Source organism: Daktulosphaira vitifoliae, unplaced genomic scaffold, assembly GCF_025091365.1.
Source record: "Daktulosphaira vitifoliae isolate Bord-2020 unplaced genomic scaffold, ASM2509136v1 Scaffold_5, whole genome shotgun sequence".
Taxonomy (NCBI): domain Eukaryota; kingdom Metazoa; phylum Arthropoda; class Insecta; order Hemiptera; family Phylloxeridae; genus Daktulosphaira; species Daktulosphaira vitifoliae.
The window spans coordinates 2,325,892-2,350,154 of NW_026099576.1; the positions used below are offsets into that span (position 1 = coordinate 2,325,892).

At 31.8% G+C, this 24,263-nt stretch overlaps 3 protein-coding genes across 13 annotated transcripts in view; 2 read left to right on the forward strand and 1 right to left on the reverse strand.

The window, feature by feature from the left end:
* The window catches only part of LOC126908328 (jouberin-like), a 71,005-nt gene that overhangs the window by 6,283 nt on the left and 40,459 nt on the right, over positions 1 to 24,263 (forward strand). For 6 of the 11 annotated variants that reach the window (XM_050690279.1, XM_050690278.1, XM_050690269.1 and 3 more), the window contains 3 exons: positions 8,753 to 8,823; positions 13,007 to 13,220; positions 13,284 to 13,336. In XM_050690279.1, the coding sequence (XP_050546236.1) occupies positions 8,753 to 8,823; positions 13,007 to 13,220; positions 13,284 to 13,336 (338 nt within the window). Of the gene's footprint in view, positions 1 to 6,025; positions 8,024 to 8,752; positions 8,824 to 10,543; positions 10,588 to 11,861; positions 11,985 to 13,006; positions 13,221 to 13,283; positions 13,337 to 24,263 lie in introns of those variants that run through there. The other 5 variants (XM_050690274.1, XM_050690270.1, XM_050690277.1 and 2 more) reach the window with 5 other exon arrangements.
* On the reverse strand, positions 9,498 to 11,327 carry LOC126908363 (uncharacterized). The gene is made up of 2 exons (XM_050690363.1): positions 10,799 to 11,327; positions 9,498 to 10,461 (listed from the first exon to the last, which is right to left on the reverse strand). Exon 2 carries the CDS (start codon positions 10,165 to 10,167, stop codon positions 9,682 to 9,684), a length of 486 nt encoding a protein of 161 aa, XP_050546320.1. The 5' UTR covers positions 10,168 to 10,461; positions 10,799 to 11,327; the 3' UTR covers positions 9,498 to 9,681.
* Positions 14,185 to 17,751, forward strand: LOC126908327 (52 kDa repressor of the inhibitor of the protein kinase-like). The gene is made up of 3 exons (XM_050690268.1): positions 14,185 to 14,732; positions 15,101 to 17,161; positions 17,265 to 17,751. The coding sequence occupies exons 1-3, from the start codon at positions 14,655 to 14,657 to the stop codon at positions 17,514 to 17,516; spliced, it is 2,391 nt and encodes a 796-aa protein (XP_050546225.1). The 5' UTR covers positions 14,185 to 14,654; the 3' UTR covers positions 17,517 to 17,751.

Here is a 24,263-nt window from a genome sequence, read left to right on the forward strand (position 1 = left end):
TTTAAAATAATTATGAACAAAAAATACTAGTATTATTGTGATAAAAGCGTGGGTGCTTTGTGTCATATTTTTCGTATATTGAGCGCCCGACGCTTTTATCACAATAATACTAGTATTTTTTGTTCATAATTATTTTAAACTTATTTTAAAAATTATTTTTAACTTTTTAGTTCGATGTGCTTTAAAAGCGTGTTTTTTTAGTTTTTTAAACTATATTTATTTTTTAATATAAATTAATACATATTTTGTAAAATATTAAATGTTAATCATTATAATATATAATTATTAAACATATAAACATATGATATTATTTTATAACACATAAAATAAAACTTATATTGATTTAAAATATTAAGTATATCGTTTAGGTAAACATAGTTTCTCACAGGGACGAAGTTTGCGTTCCTGAGGTTCATAATTATTTTTTGATTCAATACTCTTATTAATACAGGATAAATTGTTATTATTTCCCCATATTACCCCCTGTTTTAGTATTAGGTGTTCTATAGTCCTACGGTACCTATCTCCATCTTCCCCCGTCACAATAAAAGACCTTGGAGTAGTCGCTAAACCTACTACTTTACCTCGCACCTATTTTTTCATGTTATAGTCTGTCTTAAATAACACAGTACCCCAACTTATAACTCTTTAAGATTTTTACTATTTTTATCATGATAACTTCTTTGTTTTTTACTAAAAAGATTATTTTTTATTTGACTTAAGCTTAACTTAGACGGTTCTAATAAATTATTTACTACCGGTAACTTATCTTTCAACCTGCGAGCCATCAACAATTGAGCTGGTGATAGCCCCAAATGCTCTTTGTTGTGTTTCTATAGTTCAACAGAAATATATTTATATTGCTCTTTTTCTCCTCTGATTTTTTTAAGATTTTTTTACATGTACTCACAGTCTTTTCTGCCTGACCGTTGCTTTTAGGATAATGCGGACTACTATAAAGTGATTTAATGTTCTACTCAGTGCAAAATTCTATGTATTGTAATTCTATATATGTGTTTAAATTCTAGGCTGTTAAAGGGAATGTTGTCCGAAACAATCTCATCCGGGCAACCATGAATAGAAAAAATGTTTATAAAGGTTTTTATTATGTGTGAAGCAGACTTATCTTTAATGTTTTTAAGCTCAAACCGCTTTGAAAAATAATCAATTACGACTAGAAATGACTTTGATTTATACTCTAAAATGTCTGTGCCTATTTTTTGCCATGGCTTGCACGGAATATCATGAATTAACATCGGTAATTTACTATTGTTACTTTTAAATGTATCATATAATTCACAATTATTTACAATTTTTTCGATGTCATTATTAGTTTTAGGCCAGTAAATTAACTCCCTTGCTCTAGATTTACATTTATTTATACCAAAATAACCTTCATGTAAAACATTTGCCCTCTTAGCCCGTGGAATGACTATTTTATTATTAAACACACATTATTAATAACACACGATTAACAATCGTCAAATTTTGTAGAAACTAGACATCTCTCTCTGAATGTTACTATTGTTCAGTCAATTATTATTTACATATTCTATTACTATTGCCAGAAGCTCTCAAAAGTACCTTTTTTGTGATTTAAATAATTTTTTAGAAGCACAACTGATCCCTCATGGAGTAAAACTGCACCTACGCCATCTTTTGATACATCAGATGGTACTTCGATTAATTTGTTTTTATCAAAGTGTACAAGAATTGGTGAACACGTTAATAATTTTTTAATTTCATTTAGTTTTATTGTTTATCTGACCATTTCCACTCTATTTTGTCTTTTGTTAATTCTCTTAATGGTGCGCGAACCTTGCTAAAGTCTGGTACTAATTTAGTGAAATATTTTACTATACCTAGAAATCGCATAACTTGTTTTTTATTTTTAGGAATATCTAGTTTACAGATTGCAATTAAACTATCAGAATCTATTTTAATACCTGCTTTACATACAATAAAGCCCAACATTTTTATCTGTGATTGTTTGAACTTTTTTTTTTCATTAAGTGATATACCTGATTTTATAGCGTTTTCTAAAACCTCTTTAAGTATTTCATCGTGTTTTTTTTTCATTTTCGGCAGCTATATATATGTCATCTATGTATACTTTTACACTTTCTATACCCACTAAAATGTCAGAATTTTTACTCTGACACACTTCAGATAATACTGACAATTCAAACGGACTTTTAATGAATTAATACCTTCCGAACGGTGTTGAGAAACAACATAGCTCGGCTGAGTTTTCATCGAGCTTTATTTGATGTAAAGAGCTTTTCAAATGTAGGACGGTGAAAAATGTTTTATTTTTTAAATCAGATAAAATTTTTTCATGATTAGAAATAGGATCAGAATCCTTTACTATATTCTCATTTAGATACTTTGGATCCAAGCAAATTCTTAAGTCATCGTTTTGTTTTTCAACTAACACTATATTATGAACCCACGATGTTGAACTATCTACTTTAACTATGCCATTTTGTTTAACTAATTCATCTATTTTATTTTTTGGTTTTGGTAATAAACTCTTTGCTACTCGACGAGCTGGAAAAGATATTGGTTTAACATCATTTTTTAGTTTTATTGAGTAAGGTCTACCAGGATAAGTTCTCAACCCGTTAAAGACTTTTAGGTAGTATGAAATTAAATCTTGTTTACTAAAAAAGTGAACCTCGTTTACCGCATTGACTTCTCTAAGATGTTTATTAAGATGTTCTCTTAATTAAATTAAATTTTTTACATGTATTCAACCCTAATATGGGACGATATCTACTATCATAAATTTTATCTCACATTTAAAATTATTTACTGTAATATCCAAAACTATTGTGCCACAAGGACTTAATGTATTATTATCAACTACTAACTTTATGTTAGTTTTCTCCAGTTTCAACTCTTTTCACAAAACATTTTGTAGTGTGTCGACTCCCATTACATTTGTTTGTGAACCTGTATCCAATTTGCATGTCACTTCTTTGCTTTCTATGATTATCCTTTAGTCCATTCCGGTTCAATTTACAACATGAATGAGACCGAATCCAGAAAATAGTTTTCTTCACCGCCTTTATTCGTCTCATAAACATGAATATCAACATTATCTGGTTGTTCTTTTTCTTCCTTTTTACTCGTTAGCACTAAACATTTCATTCATTTGTTGTTTGATTGCTACCAATTTTTTTGCAATATCAATCGTCTTTTCTAATGTCACGTCAGATTCGTGTAACAGCTTTTCTTTTATTTTCAACTAATTGATACCAATAATTAATTTGTCTCTGATCATGTTTTCAGTTTTACTGAATTCACAGCTTGATTATATGTTCTTATTTTCGTGGCATATTCCCCAATGGACTGGTCCGGTTTTTGGTTACAATAATAAAATTTAAATCGTTCGAATATAATGTATTTTTTTGGTTTGAAATGATTTCTAAACAAAGTTGTTACGTTATCATAATTTCTCTTTATTCGCCGGTCAAAGGTGAATGTATTGTAAATATCAACTAACTTCTGGCAGCAACATTTTACAAAATAACTATTATTACCTCATCTGATTTTTCATAACTGCCTAATGCTAAAAGGAATATTTCAAATTGTTGGTAAAATCTTTTCCAATTTACCGCCAAGTTCTAAAAGAAATTAAATTTCATTTTTCCAATATTCTATTTATTTTGCGAGTAATCGTGTGGTTTATAATAAACCGATTACTGTATATACTTTTGTTAATAAATAATAATAGTTAATATTTTCTTATTCTTCGATTTTTCAAAGACTATGTGGCCCATTACCGTAACACAAATTAGTTTTCACTTGTCTTTATCCTGTGCTACTGTTTCCATATCTTATATTCCAATATCTTCTAAAGTCTTTTTTACTTTATTTATCCATCTTTGTTTTGGTCTGCTTAGTGATATTTTCCCAAAGGGCTTCCATTTTAATATCACTTTCATTAGGCTATTTGACCTCCATATGTGGCCAGCCCATGCAATTCTTCTATATTGTAATATAGTAATAATAATATTATTATAATATTGTAATAGTAGCAGTATTACAATATAGAAGCTACTATGTCCGGTTCTTTATATAGCTGTTATGATTCTATGTTACTTCTACTTTCATATTGTTGTGTGATATTATTTCTTTTTGGCTCATATATTCTTCTTGTTTCAAAAGCATATAAAAGAACTGGTCTGATAATTACTTTGTATATTGTAATTTTTGATTTTATTGATACTTGTTTTGATTTAAATGTGCTCGTTAACCCATAATAACATATATTCGCTGCAGTAGGTCTTATATTAATTTCTTCGTGATAACTATTATTGCTATTTATTGTAACACACCGATATTTAAAACTATGTACTCTTTCAAACTTAAAATTCTCAGTTTCTTATGTTCTCCATTATTTTCTCGTTTTGATATTACCATATATTTAGTCTTTGATTCGTTGATTTGTTGCTCATTTTTATTAGCTCCTTAGTGCCCATAATTACTTATTGTTTACTTGATACACTAATATTATAATATCATCTGTATACGCTAAAATTCCGCATTGTCTTATGTTATCTTCCAAGTTTAACCCATCATACTTGCTCTTCGTTTTCTTTAATACTGTTTCCAGCGCTATATTAAAGAGTACTGGGGATAATGCATCTCCCTGTCGGAGTCCCGTCTTAACTTCAAATTTATTGAATGAATTAAATTTTATATCTAGTTTTATTTATGCATTGTTTGATCATTTTCACTGTTTTGTATGATATTCCAAAGATTATGAGTGCATTCCATAACACTTCTCTATTGACTGAGTGATTTGCTTGTTTATAGTCAACAAACAATAAATGTAAGGCCCTGTCGAATTCATAATGTTTCTCAACTAGTTGTTTAACCGTGAAAATTTGGTCTATGGTGGATTTTCCTCTCATAAAACTACACTGGTAGTCTCCATTAATATGTTTTGTATAAGGCATAGTCTTGTTTAATATGGTACCTGATAATATTTTATACATCGTGTTCAATAATGACATTCCTAGGAAGTTTTGATAGCTTGAAATATCTCCCTTTTTATAGATTGGACAAATTATTGCTAATTGCCATTATTTTGTTATTTCTTCTGTATTTTATATTTCTACGATTAATTTACCTATTTCATTTATTAATTCCTCTCCACCATACTTAATAAATTCCGCAGCTAATCTATCTTCGCCCGGTGATTTGTTGTTTTTCAATCCATTTATCACTGTAATAATTTCTTTGTCTGTTGGGTCCATATCTTCGAGTTCTGCAGTATAGTACTCTATTTATGGATGAAATTGTCGTTTATGTGGTTTGAGTAATTAATTGAAGTAATTCCCAAATTGTTTTACAATTTCTTCTCCATTTGTTACAAGTGTTCCGTTTTCATCTCTTATTATTTCTGATCTGAGGATATATCCCATTTTTTGTTCTTTTGTTTGTTTGAAGAAAATCTTTGGGTTTATACTATTTTTTTCGACTTGTTCTATTTTTTCCTTTTCCTATGACTGTTTTTCTCTTATTGTGGATATAGTTTTTCTAAGTTTTTGTACAAATTTATTATTCTTTTCTGTGTTTGGGTTTATAAGCATCAATGATCTTGCTTTATCCCTATCTTCGATAGCTCTCTGACATTTATCGTTATACCCTTTATATTTTTACACTTTTTTTTTCCTAGATGTTCCACAGCGATTGTTTTTATTATATTCTCTACTTTTTTCCTACGGGTTTCAATGTTTTCTGCTTCTACTCTGCCCCCAGTTTATATTTTAGATCGTTCTTATATTGATGTAATATTTTTGAATTTCTTATATCAATTTTTTCTTCTATTTTCACCTTTTTCGTTCATCTTCATGGTAATTTAATTTGAATTTTTGTTTTAACTAAGAAATAGTCTGACTAGACAGATACATAATTAAATAATTTAATTTCAAATAGTTTTGACTGTGCATAAAGAACCACATAGTAGATGCGATTATAACACGATAACTTCATAACGTCCAATAAAAAATGTATATAAGTTATTTCAGTTAGCATAAGCCCATTATATTTTTCGTGGCAATAAAATAAGAAAATTTAGTTGTGTAAAGAATACTGCAAAGAAGATTGCTGGTGAGAGTAAGAGTAGAATGCCAGGAAACAAGGAAACCTGGTGGTGAGATGAGGACGTTCAAAAAATCATAGAAAGTAAGAAAAAGTAATTCAAAGTATGGTAGAAGAGCAAAATGAGAGAAGACTGGATGGAATATAAACGCTTGTGCAAAGAAGCCAAGTGTGCAGTAAGTAAGGCGAAGTTTAAGAGGTATAAAGAGTTGTATGATAGGCTAGGAACAAAGGAAGGCAAGAAAGAAATCTATAGACTTGCAAAGATAAGAGAGAAAAGGTCTAAAGATTATCATTATATAAGGTATATAAAAAGTGTTGATAATAAGGTACCCTTGAGTGATGATGATGTGAAAAAAAGGTGGAAAGAGTATTTTGAAAAATTATTGAATGAAGAGTACCCAAAATAGACATTAAAGGATATCTCGTGGAATGAGGGACTGGTAGATTTAATTAGTGAGAAAGAGGTATGGGAGGCTGTGGCATCAATGAAAAAGAATAAAGCAGATAAAGTGCCAGTAAAAATATGGAAAATAATAGGCGGTGTTGGCATAATGTGGTTGAAGGAACTTTTAAATAAAATCTTATTAGAAGAAAAAATTCCAAATAACTGAAGGAATAGTATTGTGGTGCAGATATTTAAGGTAAAGGTGACATACAGGAGTGTGGAAATTATAGAGGCATAAAGCTTATGAGTCATAGTATGAAAATTTGGGAAAAGGCAATAGATAAGAAAATAAGAAATGAGACATCGGTATGTTGTGTGAGGCAACTAATAGAAAAGTTTAGGGAAAAGAAGAAAAAGCTGTGTATGGTATTTATGGATTTGGAGAAAGCGTATGAAAGAGTAACGAGAGAGGTTTTAAAGTGTTCATTAATGAGAAAAGGAGTCCCGAAAAGGTACATTAATATAATAGAAGATATGTATTATGGCACTTGTATCAGGGTAAAAAGTGTAGGAGGACTATCAGAAGGTTTTCGGGTAAGAGTAGGAGTGCATCAAGGTTCTTCTTTAAGCCCTTACTTATTCTCTATAGTGATGGATGAAATTACTAGAAAAATACAAGGAAAGGTGCTGTGGTGCATGTTGTTTGCTGACGATATTTACTATTTGTTAATAGTAGAAAATAGGGAGAAAATTAATCAAAGGCTAAAGGTGTAGAGATCAGCTCTTGAAGAAAAGGGTTTAAGAATAAGTAGAAGTAAGACAGAGTATATAATACGAGTTTGACAAAGGAGAACACAAGGTAGGTGAAATGAGGAGGTCAGTGACAATAAGCGTGGACGTGATTGGAGAGGTGGAGAGTTTTAAGTATTTAGGGTCAGTTGTACAAAAGAGTGGTGGTATTGACGAGGATGTAAGACACAGAATTAAGTGCGGTTGGTTGAAGTGGAGAGAAGCGTCTGGCGTCTTATACGATAAAAGAATTCCAATGAGGCTGAAAGGTAAATTCTACAAGACTGCAATAAGGCCAGCTATGATGTATAATTCATAGTGTTGGGTGGTTGACAAGGGAGTTGAGCAAAGAATGAGTGTAGCAGAGATGAGAATGCTTAGATGGATGAGTGGAGTGATAAGAGATGATAGGATAAGGAACGAGCATATAAGAGGGAGTATAGGTGTAGCGTCAATCGTGGATAAGATAAGAGAAAATAGACTTAGATGTTTTGGTCATGTTATGAGGAGAGAAGAACCGGAAGCTGTATAAACAGTTATAGAAATGAATGTTGAAGGAAGAAGAGATAGAGGAAGACCAAAAAAGAGATGGAGGGATGCTATTGTGTGCGATTTGGTGACAGCTGATGTGAGCGTAGATGATGTGGGAGATCGTGTCAAGTGGAAGTTTAGGATAAGGGTGGCCGACCCCAAGTAGTTGGGATTAAGGCGAGGAAGAAGAAGAAGAATAAAGTAAGAAAATTATTAATAATAATATGTTTAGGTGTATTCTTTTATTTTATTTCATTACAAACCTTATATTCTCTCAATATTCTGAAAGAATTTTCACTTCATCTCCGCATACTGGTAAACGCACTGGTTTTTTTTAATTCATCTTTTTTATCTTATAAGGGTGTTAACATAATTTTTTAAATGGTAACATACTTATATAGCTAGCTTATAAATAATTTAATTAAGAAAATTATTGTCAAATACAACTTTTAACTCATCATTATAGTAGTTATAACTATTTTAAAATATAGACTGGAGGTTAAGTGTGGACTATGATATTTTTATCTTTACACATTTACTCTGCCACTTTCTTCTTTCAATATGTTAAAAAAATATCTAGAACTTCTGAAGTACTATTTCAAAATTTTTTTTCTTAATTAAATCATTTTTATGGGTTCTTATGTGTAAGAGTTGTATGGGGCTCTTAATATTTTTTTAAAGAAAAAGAATCTTTTTTTTAATCATTACAAGATGGGGAGCGATTGATGATCATTGCCAATGGCAACAAATTTAAGGAACCACATTTTAGGAATAATAATTATTTTTTTTTTTTTGGAAAAAAAATCTTAATAAATTTATATTTTATGAACTAAATAATTTAATTGTATTTTTTAACAATTTTTTCTGTGAGTTTTAATAATAACATTGATTTAATTAATTGCTTTTTATATTTTATTCTGTTTTATTTAGAAAAGTCACAGATTCTATTATTGTCAATGAAACATCATTAATAGAAGATCAAAATTGGAAAGAAAAAAAAAGTAATTTAATCATAATATGCTCAATGTAAAAAATACTATTATTAATCAAACTAAATTTATCTATGCATCAAATTAATTTTACTCGTAGTTTTTAACTACATAAGCAATAATTGAACAAATGTTTCGTTCATTTATAAGTAGTGTTGTGAATGCTGGAGTTTAGCGTTAATAGTAATTAGATGGTATCCGGGATTTTTTTGTGGCTCTTTGAATTTAATATTTTTTTTATTTTGAATTAATATTTTTAATATAATTTTAATTTTAAATAATTATGAATTACTTTCAAATGTATAACATTAGACATTCTTTAGACTCTCTTCGATTAGGTATAAAAATGTCAATATCTTAAAAATAATCTTAATTCGTATCTTACCAATAGTGTATTGTGTGAATATATTTTATAATAGTAATCACTTTAAAAATATTAGTTGAAAAATTGAAACCAAACCAACAAGCATTTTCTAAATATGATCATTGTTTTGTAAGGTTTCAGCCAATCCAGAGGGCTTACTATTTACCCACTGTCCAGGGGAACACTTAACAGTGACCTAGTAACCGAGCCAAGCGAGGATAGTACTCGTTGACGGAGCTACTAGGTTTTGATTAAAAAAAAAAAACAAATATTAATAATAAAATGAGAGAAGAGTAAAAAGAGAAAGGCCATGTATAATACAGGGCCGGGCCGATCAATAGTGGCGCTTCTGGCAAAATGAAAATTTTGCGCCCCCCTACCATAAAATAATTAATACAATGTAATCATATTTTATTAATTTTCAAATAATATCTTATTCCTTTAAATACTAAGAGTATATCTTTTGTCTCTTACATTTACATTTTACATAAAAAAAAACATAATTATTAAAATTTAACTTTTCTGGCTTTTTTGGAAGCAAATTCTTCAATTACTAAAGTGTAGTCCATTTTAGATGCAATTTCGTGTTCGATTGAAAGTATTGCTAAATTTGTTAGACGTTCTTGAACCATGGTGGAACGAAGATAATTTTTTATGATCTTTAATTTACTAAAACTTCTCTCGCAAGTAGCTGTAGTAACAGGCATTGTTAAAAAAATTCTTAATGCCACTTCTAAATTTGGGTATACATCTTGTAGAGAATTTTGATGTATGCATTTTAAAAATTCAAAAGATGTTGCAGTTTTAAATGATGCTATTAATTTTGAAGCTTGAAATTTGAAACTTTGAACTTCAGCGTATAATTCACTACCATTCAAATCAACACTGTATAACAACGCTAGATCATCCGACCATTTTCTAATATCATTTATTTCCATACTCGATAAATTTTGACCGGACAAAAATGCAAATTTTGAAGATACATTATACATTTTTTCAAATCTCCATTTTAGACTCGTAATAATAGAATCTAGAGATTGATAGCATTGTAGTTTTACATTAGTTTCAATACTTTCCCTCGTTATACTAGTTTTTATATTATTTGACTCGTATGTTTTGCGTTTTATTTTTCTTGTAGTTGGAAAATCAGTGGCTATATTAAATAAAAGTGCAATTTTTTTAACTTCATTCAATGTATTTTCAAAACCATTTTCTCTTATATTTTGAATGCATTCAATTAAACCTTCTAAACTTTTGGTTGCCACATCAATAGTTTGATTTTGATTCTGTAATATTAAATTTACTTTATCAATTTGTTCTAGAATAGAATCCCAAAAATGATTTGGGGGGGGGTTAACACCCAAACCCCCCCTGGCTACGCCACTCACTATAACCGTGATATGAACAACAAGGTATGAACTATGAATAAAAAAGGTATTATCGTAATTTTTTGATAACATAGCTTCGGTAGGCACGTAATATGTATCGCTTAGTAATAATAATTTAATGACAGTATGAAATTAATAAGGGTAAGCAAATGATGTACGAACTTTTTAAATCTGGACTTTTGCGATCATACCATATCAAGAATACTACAATGTTAAATTAATTGTTTTCACTCACGTAATTCTTAATTTCGCCAAACGAGTGACAACGTAATAGATCAGCAGGTCAAAACAAAATGAATAATGTTCGAATTGGTACAACCTAACTGAACAAATCAAAGCTGACGTGACTCGTATAGTCGTATACTCGTATCGCAATGTATATTATATACAGTATATATATATATATAGCTATATCGAGTATCGACTATTAAATTTGATGGAAAGATAAGACTATTTTTAGACACGACGAGCCGGCGAGTGATTATCCGGTATTATTGTCGCCCGCAAATTGTATTTTTAAATTTGTTTATTACCCGGCGACTATGAGTTAAAGCGAAATAATTTATATCACTTTTTCCTCACAATTATAAATTATACTTACGGGCTACGTGTATAATTAATATGGACATTATTATACATTATACTTGTTTAATACTAGGTAGTTCACACTTTATAGTATCATTTCGGTAACGTCGTATTTCCATCCAATAATAGTTTTTAAATTATTATAATATTTTGGTTTTGATTTTTAAAATCTAATTTAATGACTTCATCAAATTTTGCGCCCCAATTCTGACTAGATATTTTGCGCCCCTGGCAGGCGCCCACTTTGCCAGGCCCTCGGCCCGGCCCTGGTATAATATAATAACATTTTTTTTTAATGATTTAAAGTTTATAATTATTATTTTAAATTTATATATTCATAAGGAAAGAATAATAAAAAAAAAGGAGAAAAAGAGGCGCTATATACACAACATTAATAATAGCGTAGAACAGGAGGGTTTCATGTTATACTTGTTGATCGTGTTCTTGAGTGACGGCCCACCACTGGCCATAGTTGCGCCTCAACGTTTTATTTAAAAAAAAAACGGAGGACAAAAAAAAAATACAGCCTGGTTGACCCAATGAGTAGACGGCAGGTCGACTCGACGTTTTATTTTAATAAAATAAACGGAGGACAATAAAATACAGAAACGTGTTTTTCACAACAAAAAAATATACAGACAGACTACTTGTCGCTTCAGTAGTATAGTTGAGAAGAGAGAAAAAAAAGGTAGCATCGTATAGTGGCCGGTGATCGGTGGTGAAGGTGCCAACTTTGATTTGGTTCATGGGGAGTGATATAAATATAGGGATGCACTGTGTGCAGTCAAACTGTCACAACAAACCGGGTACTGACCATTGGATGGATCGGTTGACTGGTATATAAGTTGATTTTATAATTGGGGACATACTTAATACCTAATGCACACATACTGATAAGAATTGACTAAAAAGAACTTTTCAAATTCTGCAACATTACAGTTTATTTAGTAAGCTAATTAAATATATATGTTCTCCTAAAAAAAAATATAATTAACACTCTTATAAGGTATAAGAGTTTTCTCTTATAAAAATGTTTTGGTTTTAATACCAAATATGGCTTTGGATTTGTTTTCTCATATTTGATTATATATATATAGTTAAACTGTAGCTAATTACAAAAGTAAATTTAACAAAAAATTTTTTTTATTCTTAAATAAAAATCAGTAAAAAAATTATCAATATTTAATCAGCTCGCTTACTTTTATATTATGAAGCCATCGACCAGCTTATATTTGTAAAATCTATTGTGATCCATTGTAATAATAGATTCATTTGTTGATTTAATTTGATTTTATTGTAGTAATTTCATACACTTAACTTTTACTTCAGCTATAGAAGAACCCGAGAATATATTAAGTCCATGAATCTAATCATATCAGCTCAATTCGCTATCGAATATTATGTTACATAATGCTAGACCGACAACCAATTTCTGTAGGGCTTACAAGTTTTTTCTACATCTACATACTTATTTAGTATAAAAAATTGCCCAAGGTGCAATAAGATTTACAAGCGTAACATTTCACGAAGAAAATGGGGACCTCCTAGTGTTTCAGTACCGTCATAATGTGTCTTCAATCTTTTGAGTTTAAGACATTCTTTATGTATAGACTAAATGCTTTGTGAGAGGCCAAGATTCTACATATCCACCAATATGCGCCCATGTTGATTTTATATCAATAAAGGGCATCTGGACTTCAAAGTCCGGTAAATAGACCACTGGTTTAGAAAACTAATCTCCCAAAAATAAAATCAGTTTTTTCAGAATTCAGAAAAATTTTTTTTTATATTCTACCAATAATAGTTAAAGTTGAAAAAAATTTTTAATTAATATTTAATTTTTATGGATAATGTCTAGATTATACTTGTGTACCCATACCACGTCCACGTTCTTTGATGAGTAATACTTCAATTGATAGTTCCAGTTTAAAAAGTAAGCTTTCAGATTTTTCGACATCAGACAAAAGTAGTTTTTGTGATAGCAAATCAGAATCTTTAGAATTGGAAGAAAGTGTATCTATAGAAATAAGTGATTCTGAAAACATTGAAACTTCAAATAAAATACTTTTACAGTTGAGTTTTAAGATTTCTAAGAATTTTAAAAATTTTATATGAATAATAAATTTTTTTTATAGGGTACCTAAAAACAATGAGAAAAAAATAGAAGAATGTCAAAATGGTAATTATGGTAATGGAATTTTTATTAAAATTGTTTTTCAAACATAAGATCATGATTTAAAACTGAAATGGTCGAAAAAAATTAAAGTATTAATGTCTATTAAAAATATTGATAGAAATTAGAAAAACTAAATAGTGTAATATAGCCAATGGTGGTTCGTGGGTGCTGGTGGTGGTGGTGCGACTTTAAATATAATACCGCTAGTCATAGGTATAAAAAATTTTCAAATTAAATATAATAAAATAAAACATAATTACACCACATATTATTATTTCAAAGGTCGCAGTAGAAAATAACAATGAAAATAATAATAATAGCGATTATACTACTATAGCAACCGATAACGACGAGCGTACATGCAGTTAATTCAAAAAATAAATTACCTTTAATATATTAATATTTTACCCTATGGACGACGCTGCCGGTCGTCCAAAACCCGTTCATCAAATTGCAGCTAAACTGTACCCGCACACACTATTGGGCCTCGCTCATAATATACATTTCAGAATATTGTTCAGACAACGCTGTCGGTCGTCTAAACACAGCTCGTGTGTGCGTTCGTACTCACATATACCGAGGGACACAACTTTAATGTTCGTAGACGACAAATATATTATAACTATTTAAAATTTGCTTTTTTAATAAAAATATACAATTAAGAATATTCAATTAATTTTAGTAGGGGTACGATCATTCAAGTCACGAGCCGCTACTGAATATAGCATAGAAAGAAATGTAATTGTGATTATTATATTAATCAAATAATTTTGCCATGAGAATATGTAGATAATTTATAGGCGTATTTAAAAATTTTTCTTTGGAAAGGCTTGAAATACTTATAACCAGTGGCGGATCCAGGATTTCATAATGGGGGGGGTCCAGAATTTTGAGAAGAGTGGGGGGGGGGTTGCAAAAATTTGTACTTATTCAAGAAACAATGGATAATGTGCTCATTTTAAACTTAATTAATATATACTTCTATACGGACAAAATTTAGCAATTGAACGATTTTCACTATTAACGTGCGTCGAAATAGCATTCATGTGACTGAGTCGATAATATTTAATAATAACAACGACGTCCGATAAGAGTTATTTACGTCCGTCATAGCATGTATCGGACGTCGTCGACGTCGAGCGGACGGGAAATCCAACAAACATCAAGTGTGTGACCGTCGTGAAATTAATCACAATAATTCAATAACGGACGTTATTACGTTTTCTGTATGAACGCGCTTTTATTCTTCTGTTTCTTTCACCGAGCAGAAAACATTGTGTCAAGCATTTGTTGATAAGTAATCACAGTGATTGTTAATACGCCTCACAGTATGAAGAGAACATTATTCTCTTATTTCGAGCGTCATGATCCAGAATCAGAATCAAAAATAAAAAAGAAGGAAAAACAGGTAAGACACGAAATTTTTTTCTAGGAACAGTAAGTGTAATTCGTTTCAATTATACTTACTGTTCTTGTGCAAAAAAAAAAAAAAATTACTTGAAATGTAAATTTTTTTGCACAAGATATTTTACTGTGAACAAGCATTCTGTGTCAACAAGTGTTTACGTTCCTAATCTTTTCAACTTGTACATATTTTTATAATAACTTAACATGCATAGCTGGATTAAGGAAATGTATCACTCTACGTGGTTGACTTATTACGTTTTTTACCTCTTCAAAACATCATTTTTAATTTCAAAATACACAATATAACTTTCAAAATGAATAAAAATAAAAATAAACTAAAAATTCTGGGTTTCTTACATATTTTTTTAGATTGAAAAGACAGAGAAGTCGAACCTTGAGGAAAATCCACAAGAGACTGTCGAACAATCAGCCACAAAAAATACGTCAATCCAAATTAAAAATTCACCTTCATTCAAAAACGACATAGCTTCAGCCTCAACTAAACTTTTAAGTAAAAAAAATGCAAATGAAATTCTTAACATCGTAAATGATTCGTGGGTACCACCAGCTGATTTTTTGTTTCCGAAATCGACCGCAAAAAATTTATCGTTTCAAAGAAAATGGCTAGAGGAATTTTATTGGCTGGCATATTCTGCTAAAGAAAATGGTGCATACTGTAAGTATTGCATAGCTTTTAGCACGAAAACCGGTGGAATAGGCGATGTAAGTCTGGGAAAACTTATCAAAAAGCCGTTTAATACATGGAAACACGCAAAAGAAACTTTTCGAAACCACGAAAACCTTGATTACCATAAAAAATCCGTTGTTGGTATTGAAAATTTACGTGATATCGAGTTTGGTAAAACTAAATCTATCGATGAACAACTTAACAAGCAAATTTTAAAAACGAAAGAAGAAAATCATGAGAGACTGAAACCCATAGTTAGCGCTATAATTTTGTGTGGACGTCAAGGCATTGCACTTCGTGGCCATAGAGACGACGGATGTTTGTACAACGAATCTGATATGAGTAAAAAAACTACCGGACAATATTTGAATGAAGGAAACTTTCGTGCACTTCTACGATATCGAGCTGAAGGTGACGAACTGCTCAAAAAAAACCTTCTGTCCACTCCAAAAAATGCAACATATCTTAGCAAAACCATTCAGAATGAAATTATTGAAACTTGCCATGAAGTGATCAGAAAAAAGATCGTTGATAAAATAAATCAATCAAAAGGATTTTCAGTTTTGGCTGATGAATCGACTGATATTTCCAGTATAGAGCAATTTTCTATTTGCGTACGATACTTAGATTCTGAACCTAATATCTGCGAGGATTTTCTTGGATTCGTTCCAGTAACTGACGTTTCTGGACAAGCTTTAGCAAAGTCTATCAAAAATTACCTGATCGACATCGGCGTGGATTGCTCATTTATGTATGGCCAAGGATATGACGGAGCTCCAGCAATGAGTGGTGAATTTCACGGGGCGCAGGCTTATTTGAGATCTTTTTTTCCTCTTGCAATTTATGTGCATTGTGCTGCACATAGCTTCAGTTTAACTATTAATGCAGCTTGCGAAGTATCTGGTATTAAAAACGCGTTGGGGACTGTCGGATCAATTCAAGCATTTTTTCACTGGCCCAAGAGACAAAGCATTTTAAAGAACGAAATTGCCAAAATGACGAAGAAAAGTGAGCAAAGGAGAGAAAAATTGAAGTCTATCTGTCCTACAAGATGGGCTCAATCTCATGAAGCTGTATCAACGTACGTCGAACTTCAACCAGCTGTTATTGAAGCGTTAGAAGAAATAAAAACGTGGAGGGATCGAGAGACTTCAAGCTTAGCATCTCAACTTCTGACGGCAATTTTCACAGTCGAATTTCAAATTTCCTGCCAAATAATGGAGTCGATCAATTCCCTCGTTTTACCATTAAGTCGAGAATTGCAGTTAAAGAATCAAGATCTAGGAGAAGCAACCAAATTGGCTGATGATGCTTTGAATGATTTCAAGGAAAAGCGGGAAAACGTAAATTCATACTTCCACATTATTTATGAAAAAGTTTCTGAAATTTGTTCTGAATACGAAATTGAAATGAAAACGCCTCGTCGATGTGAACGACAGAAATATCGTTGCAACATTGAAACGCAAACAGTTGAAGATTACTACAAACTCGCATTCTACATTCCATTTCTTGATACTTACATTTGTCATCTCGAAAGTCGATTCCAAAAACACAAAATAGTTTTTCAAAGTTTCGGACAGCTATTTCTCAAGCAAGAATATGATGAAAAAAAATGCGCCAGCCTTTACCAATTTTACGAAGAAGTATTGGATTGTTCCGAGAGTAATTTCATTTCAGAAGTCAAAATGTGGAGACAACGAATCCACAATCAGAACATCGAAAATGCACTTGATGCATTATCAGTAAGTATCTCCCAATAAAAAAAAGAGATTTCTTTGAGGTTTTAAACAGAATAACGTAAATAAATATTTCTATCAAAAATTTAAGCAGAAGCAATTTTTTCAGATCATGAATAATGAAACTTTTAAAAACGTCAACAAAATGTTGCGAATTTTGGCAGTGTTACCTGTGACAACAGCAACTCCAGAACGCTCATTTTCGACTTTACGACGGATTAAGGATTATCTTAGAAACACGATGGTACAGGAGCGTCTCAACGGCCTTGCGTCTTTGAACATCCACCATCACATTAATATAACTGAAGAGGAAATTCTCAGAAAATTTTTCGAAAAACCTCGAAAATTTAAGAGTGCTTGAAAAAACATGTTACATCCTTCATCATCTATCGATTTTTCAAAAAAATATTTTATAATCACTCGAAATTTTGAATTACAATACTAACAATTATTTTTATTATGAAATAAATTGAATTTGGAAGAAAAAATTTTTTTTAGCTTGAGTCATCTAGAATTTTAGCATGAAATGTAAAAACATTATTCCCATGGGGGGGGTCCGGACCCGAAAACCCCCCCCGTGGATCCGCCACTGCTTACAACAAAAGACAGAATAGATATTTTACAGTCCCTGATACCTATAAAACTTCTAAAATAAAACAATCACGTTTAATTTGTTAATAATTTCATAGGAGCGATTATTTTACGTACATAACTTATCTTATTTTATAAATATATATTATAATATAACTCCATAGTTTATATTAATTTCAATTTGAACTCTTTATATTGAAAATTGATAGAGTTACCATTATATTAAGAGAATATCGTCGACGTGCCGTGGAATCTTAGTAACGGTTATTTTATTAATTTTGCTATTATGTACAATTTTAAAATATAGTCTATTATGTCGTCTTAATAAAATTTGAGGTTATATTTGCAACTTTTATTTAAGACTTAGTAAATCATGAAAATACCATTTTGGGACAATTAATCATGTGTGTAATTAGTATGCAATCTGTCATCCATTAAAAAAAATAAAATACATATTTTACTGGTAAGGTATATTATTTGTACAAGGGTGTTGATTTAAATAATGTGCAATTAAAAATTATTATTTGTTTTTGTTCTCTGAAAAATTCATATTATTATATTCACATATCAACTTTTGCAAAATTGCCACGCTTGTGTGTTTTCCTCTTAAAAGGGCGTCTTAATAAAAACCATTCGCATTAATTGCTCCAGAGATCTCGTTGTGTTCTATATCGGCGGGAAGGTCACGTCATTAGTTCTATTGGCTCCGACAACCACTGCTGGTGAATCATTGTAAAACTATTCAGATTTGCTACGGCATTATAATGATGCGTAGTTTGTCGCATGATTACTCTTCTGTTGGTAACACCTCAATAAAGTGGAGTATTATATATTAAATTACTCATGTGTATGAACTTAAAATTACTACACTAGTTAAATAATTTGGTAAAAAGGTCCATAGAAGCAAAACAAACTTCATTTCATCCGTCTCTGTCAAGAGCTAATTCACAGAGATCGTTCATCCATTGTTGTTTAAGTTCCTTCTTACTTTTGTAGATTTATCACTGATTCGGTCTTCCAGTCGGTCTCCTACCCTGCGGAGTCCATTTTAGTCATTAGTTATTGATCTAGCTCTTAGTACATTACCAAACCAATCTAGTTTGTTGTGTCGTATTTCCGCTATTATACTTGGTTTACCGAATAGTTCTTATGTTTACCGGTTAGACCTAATTTCGTATGTTTTGTCTTCGTTTTTTATAGGTCCATAGATCATTCTATTGTTACTCTTATTATTGATATTAATTTTGATGGGATCTCAAACAATTTTAAATGTCTTCATATTTCTGCTCTCTTTGCTGAATCATATGATTGCTTGAAGTCAATGAATATTAAATGTAGTGGTTTATTAAATTCGTAGTACTTTTCTATAACTTATTTCAACGTAAATATATGATCTAATGTTGATCTACCTAATATAAAGCCACTCTGATATTCTTCAATGATGTCACCGGTGAAAGGTTTTAGACGGTTTAACAGGATATTTGATAGGATCGTATATGCAGTGTTGAGTAGAGATTCCCCTAATAGTTTTTGGTGTCTATGGGATCTCCTTTCTTATATATAGGACATATTATCGATGGTTTTAAATTACTAACAGATATAATTTATACTTTTCCCCATTGTATTAGTTTTTTTTTTGTGGCATTAGGAAAGTGGCGTCCCCATCGCCCAGTGCATCAATGATGCATTGCAATAGCCATTAATTCGACCAGAAAAGGTTGTTGTGATCTGATCTTACAGGTTGGGGGTTGAGCGCAGGGCTTACAACCTTGCCTTATACAAAAAAACACTTGTTATGAGACCATCACGGAATCAGTCTCGGACACAAATAAATGGAATCAAGACTGGACACGGAATTCGAAAAACTGGACTTCAGATAGTGAATTGGAACACACTAAGCCGTTATAAAACTGGAGCTTGTCAAAATCTTACTGATATCTTAGAATCGTATGGAATACAGATAATAGCGCTTCAAAAGATGAGATGGCTAGGAAAAAGTCAGTTAAAAGTAGGAAATTATATAGTGTATTATTCTGGCATAGATGAAGGACACTCTTTTGGTTGTGACTTTGCTGTGCATGAGACTATGGAACCACACGTAAAAGAATTTAACCCTATATTAGAAAGGATAACCTTACTATGAGTAGACACGAAATCATTGAATATAATATTAGTATGCGTACACGCACCAACGGAAACAGGGAAAGAGAACACAAACATAAGAACTTTTTGGAAAACCAAGTATAATAGCACAATACGTCACAAAAGTCTAGATTGGTTTGGTAATGTATTACGAGCTAGATCAATAACTAATGACTAAAATGGACTCCGCAGGGTAGGAGACCGACTGGAAGACCGAATCAGTGATAAAACGACAAAAGTAAGAAGGAACTTAAACAACAATGGATGAACGATCCTTGTAAATTAGCTCTTGACAGAGACGGATGAAAAGAAGTTTGTTTTGCTGCTATGGACCTTAATGGCCCCTAAAGCAGAAAGAAGAAAAAAAAAGAAATAATTTAAATCGTTACCATAAAAATGCTTCAGTCAGCATGGTTGGGTTAGCATTAAACTGGTTTTCATTTAATGATTCATATTAGACAATATAGTTCCAAAGAACGATTATTAATCAATGGTTTAACTGAATATTACTTGACTTCATTATATGGGGACTTTAGAACTGACATACTATTGCATCCCAATAGATAGTGTTAAATTTTTAAAAGAAATTGTTAAACTATTCCAAAAAACAATTACTATTTCTTGATATATATATCCTGCTAATTAGTTTTATTATTTATAAGTATAATACATAAAAATTAATTAATTTAGAAAATTTAATTTAGTATAAAATTGATACTTAATAATTTAGTAATGTAATTTTTACGGAGAAATCATAATAAAATGATTTAAGTAGTTATTTACTACTATATAAACTATGATTTTTTTCATAAAAATAATAATTTCGTTTAAATTTGCGGGACGTTTAACTATAGAAGCAAGACGTTAAGATAAAAATTTTTACTTTTTGTGTTACTATTTTAAATCCTCAATATCTAAGATATTTATTAATATACATATATTTTTTGAATCGTCCATTTTTAAAAAGTTATATTAGTTTAATTTAAAAACGTTTTAATAATTACGATTTTAAAAATTGTAATTTTTAGCTAAAAAGCGTCGAGCGCTCAATATACGAAAATAATGGCACAAAGCCCCCATGCTTTTATTCACAATAATACAAATTTTTTTTCGTTTTTTATTGTTTTAAGCTTATTTATAAAATTATTTTTAAATTTTTAGTTTATATGCTTCAAAAGCGTATTTTTCAGTTTTTAGCTTCGATGCGAAGCTGAGAAGATATTAATTTTACTTTAATGTGTCTTTTTATTATTATTATTTATTTTGTGTCTGTATACGCTCAATCTCAGCTCTCGCTGGACCGATTTTGATGAAATATATGTCAAAAGATCACAAATCGTAACTAATTAAAGACATTATCCTTAAAATTTGAAAAAAATTCCCTCGTTCCCCGTAAACGAGAGAAATCGTCCAAAAAATTACAAATTTAAAAATCGCTAATTTTCGAAATTTTTTCAATTTTTTTTACTTAAAATTGCCATAACTTTTTCAAAATTGACCGAATCAATATAATTTTTTTTTTATAGATACCTTAGGTATTCACCTATCAATTTATATATTTTTGTAGCCTACAGGAAGGGTTTCAAAATGGTAACATTTTTACAAAAAATTAACTTTTGAAAGTGTTCCGGAAAGACTGACACTTTTATATATACCTTAAATTAAAGATTATGTAATATACTTTATTTTGAAAAAAAAAAAAAATTGACCTCTGGATTTGTCTTCATGGTAAAAATGACTCCGTATTCAAAAATACGCTATTTTTTGTTAAAATTCTGGTTTTTATATTTTATTTTATTTTAAAATACCTGTCAAAGGGAGTACACAGATTTTCATAAATATTATACAAATAAAATTGATATAGCATAGATAGTTAAACTTAAATTTGTTTGCTTTTTTTAGTCGAGAAAAAAAACTTTAGCTTAAATAGCCATTTTTTTCACGAAATGTAGCGACCTACGGTTGTGTTTTATGCGCTTGGGGTACAAGGTTCCAACCCGAGTATATATCCGATAAATTTTTTGCATTTTTTCTTAATTCTTTTTAAGTTAAAAAGAATTTAAGAATTTTTTAAGAATAAATTTTCAACTGCTTTGATTTTTATCTCATTTAGATTCAATAACTTCAATAAAGATCAAGTATCCTATCACTATAGTCTCCCTTCGTGAGAAGAAATTTCTTATTCATGTTAATATTATTTTACTATATTTTAATTTTTAGCTTCGATTCAAAGCTGAGAAGGTATTTTTTTGTGACTATCATTTATTTTCTCTGCTCTAACTTGACCTACTTTTTCAACGATACGTCAAAAGGTCACAAATCGTATCTAGTTGAAGATATTACTCTCAAAAATTGAAAAATTTCCCTCGTTCCCCGTTTTTCGAATTCAAAAAAAAATTATGTGGGAAATATTATTTATTACAACAGTAAATTTACAGTATAACAAATAATAATTTAAACTGATTAACTATAAACAATGAACAACGAACAAAATGAACAATTTATGAAAATGATAACTGATGACTGATCACTGGACACTGTGGTTTGATGATTGATAACTAGGAGCAACGGTCCCACTTCTTATATAGGCGGTAGAATGTTCCAGAACAATCGACCGCCGAAGAATCTTCTAGAGGCGGCGGCGGTCGAACGTTCTAGAACATTCGGCCGCCACATCACCCCCCTTCCAGTAATGAAATTACGATTCAATGAGTAAACTGTTTCTATCCCGCTTGATAAAACTGTGTGAAGCGCACTCTTCTTCCTGAACGTGTTGTACGGTTGTTGTCGGAGTGACTGTCCTCTGGAAATGAGTCGTCGGCTGGTTGCTGGTTTTCTGGTTGCTGGTCTTGTGGTCGATCTTCGTGCCCTTGTAGGTCATCGGGGCTGTCCCTGGTCACGTATGCTGGTTTCAGTCGATCAAACGATACAGCTACTTCTCGGTTACGTATTTTGATGACGTAATAGCGAGGGTGCCGTGATATGACTGGGAATGGACCTTCGTAGGGGTTCTCCAGCGGATCTTTAGGTGCATTGCGGTAGGCCAGAACGTGGGATGATGAGGCCAAATATTTAAAAATGAAAGTTGGCTTACCTCCATGCTNAAAAATGAAAGTTGGCTTATCTCCATGCCATGAAGTTGGTTGAGGCTTCAGCTCGTTGAAGTGTCGGCGAAGGCGGTTGACGTAGACAGCTGGGTCGGAGTCTCCTGTCGTTTGTTTCGGGTTCACGAACTCTCCTGGCAGACGTATGGATTCTCCGAAAACCAGCTCTGCTGAGGTTGCCTGAAGGTCTTCTTTCCATGCAGCTCGGATGCCCATTAGGACGATGGGTACACGTTCGACCCCGTCTACGCTTTCGTGGCAGCGTAGGGCTGATTTGAGTTGCCGATGGAAGCGTTCGATGATGCCATTGGATTGAGGGTGTCGAGCGGTCGTTCTTATGTGTTTTGAACCGATAAGCTTAAGGAGCGCATTATAAAGCTCACCATCAAACTGTCGGCCTTGGTCGGTTGTTAACCGTTCTGGGACACCAAATCGTGAAATCCACTCCCTGAAGATGACCTTCGAAACGGTGTCTGCCGTGATGTCTTCTAAAGGGTAGGCTTCTGGCCATCTGGAGAAACGATCGATGCAGGTCATTAGGTAGCGGTAGCCTTGGTTGAAGGGAAGTGGACCGACGATATCGACGTTGATGTGTTCAAAGCGGGAACTTGCGAGTTGGAATTCGCCAAGTGGTGCGTGGACATGCCTGTGCACTTTGCTTCGTTGGCAAGGGATACATTCTCGGGTCCAAGTTCTAACGTCCTTATTGATTGAAGGCCAGACGAATCTTTCAGCGATGAGTTTGACTGTTGCACGTGACCCAGGATGTGATAATCCGTGCAGGGATTTAAATACCTGCTTGCGGAAGGAGTGAGTGACAAACGGGCGTGCTTTATCTGTGGACAAATCGCAGAAAAGCATTTTTGATGTTCCAGGGATACATATTTGTTTCAACTTCAAGGGTGAGTTGGATTTCAGGAGACGATGGAGTTCTTCGTCGTTTTGCTGGGCCTGAGCAAGATCGTCGAAGTTGATACCCTCTGAAACAGCGTCTATCCGGGACATTGCATCAGCGACGACGTTGTCTTTTCCAGAAATATGGCGGATGTCTGTGGTGAACTGGCCAATGAAATCCAAGTAACGGAATTGACGTGGTGAACATTTTTCAGGTTTCTGGCGGAAGGCAAAAGTCAAAGGTTTCTGGTCTGTGAAAACCGTGAAACTTCGACCTTCGAGATGATGCCGAAATTGACGAATCGACTGGTAGATGGCGAGAAGTTCTCTGTCAAAAGCGCTGTACTTGGTTTGGGCTGGTTGTAACTTGCGTGAGA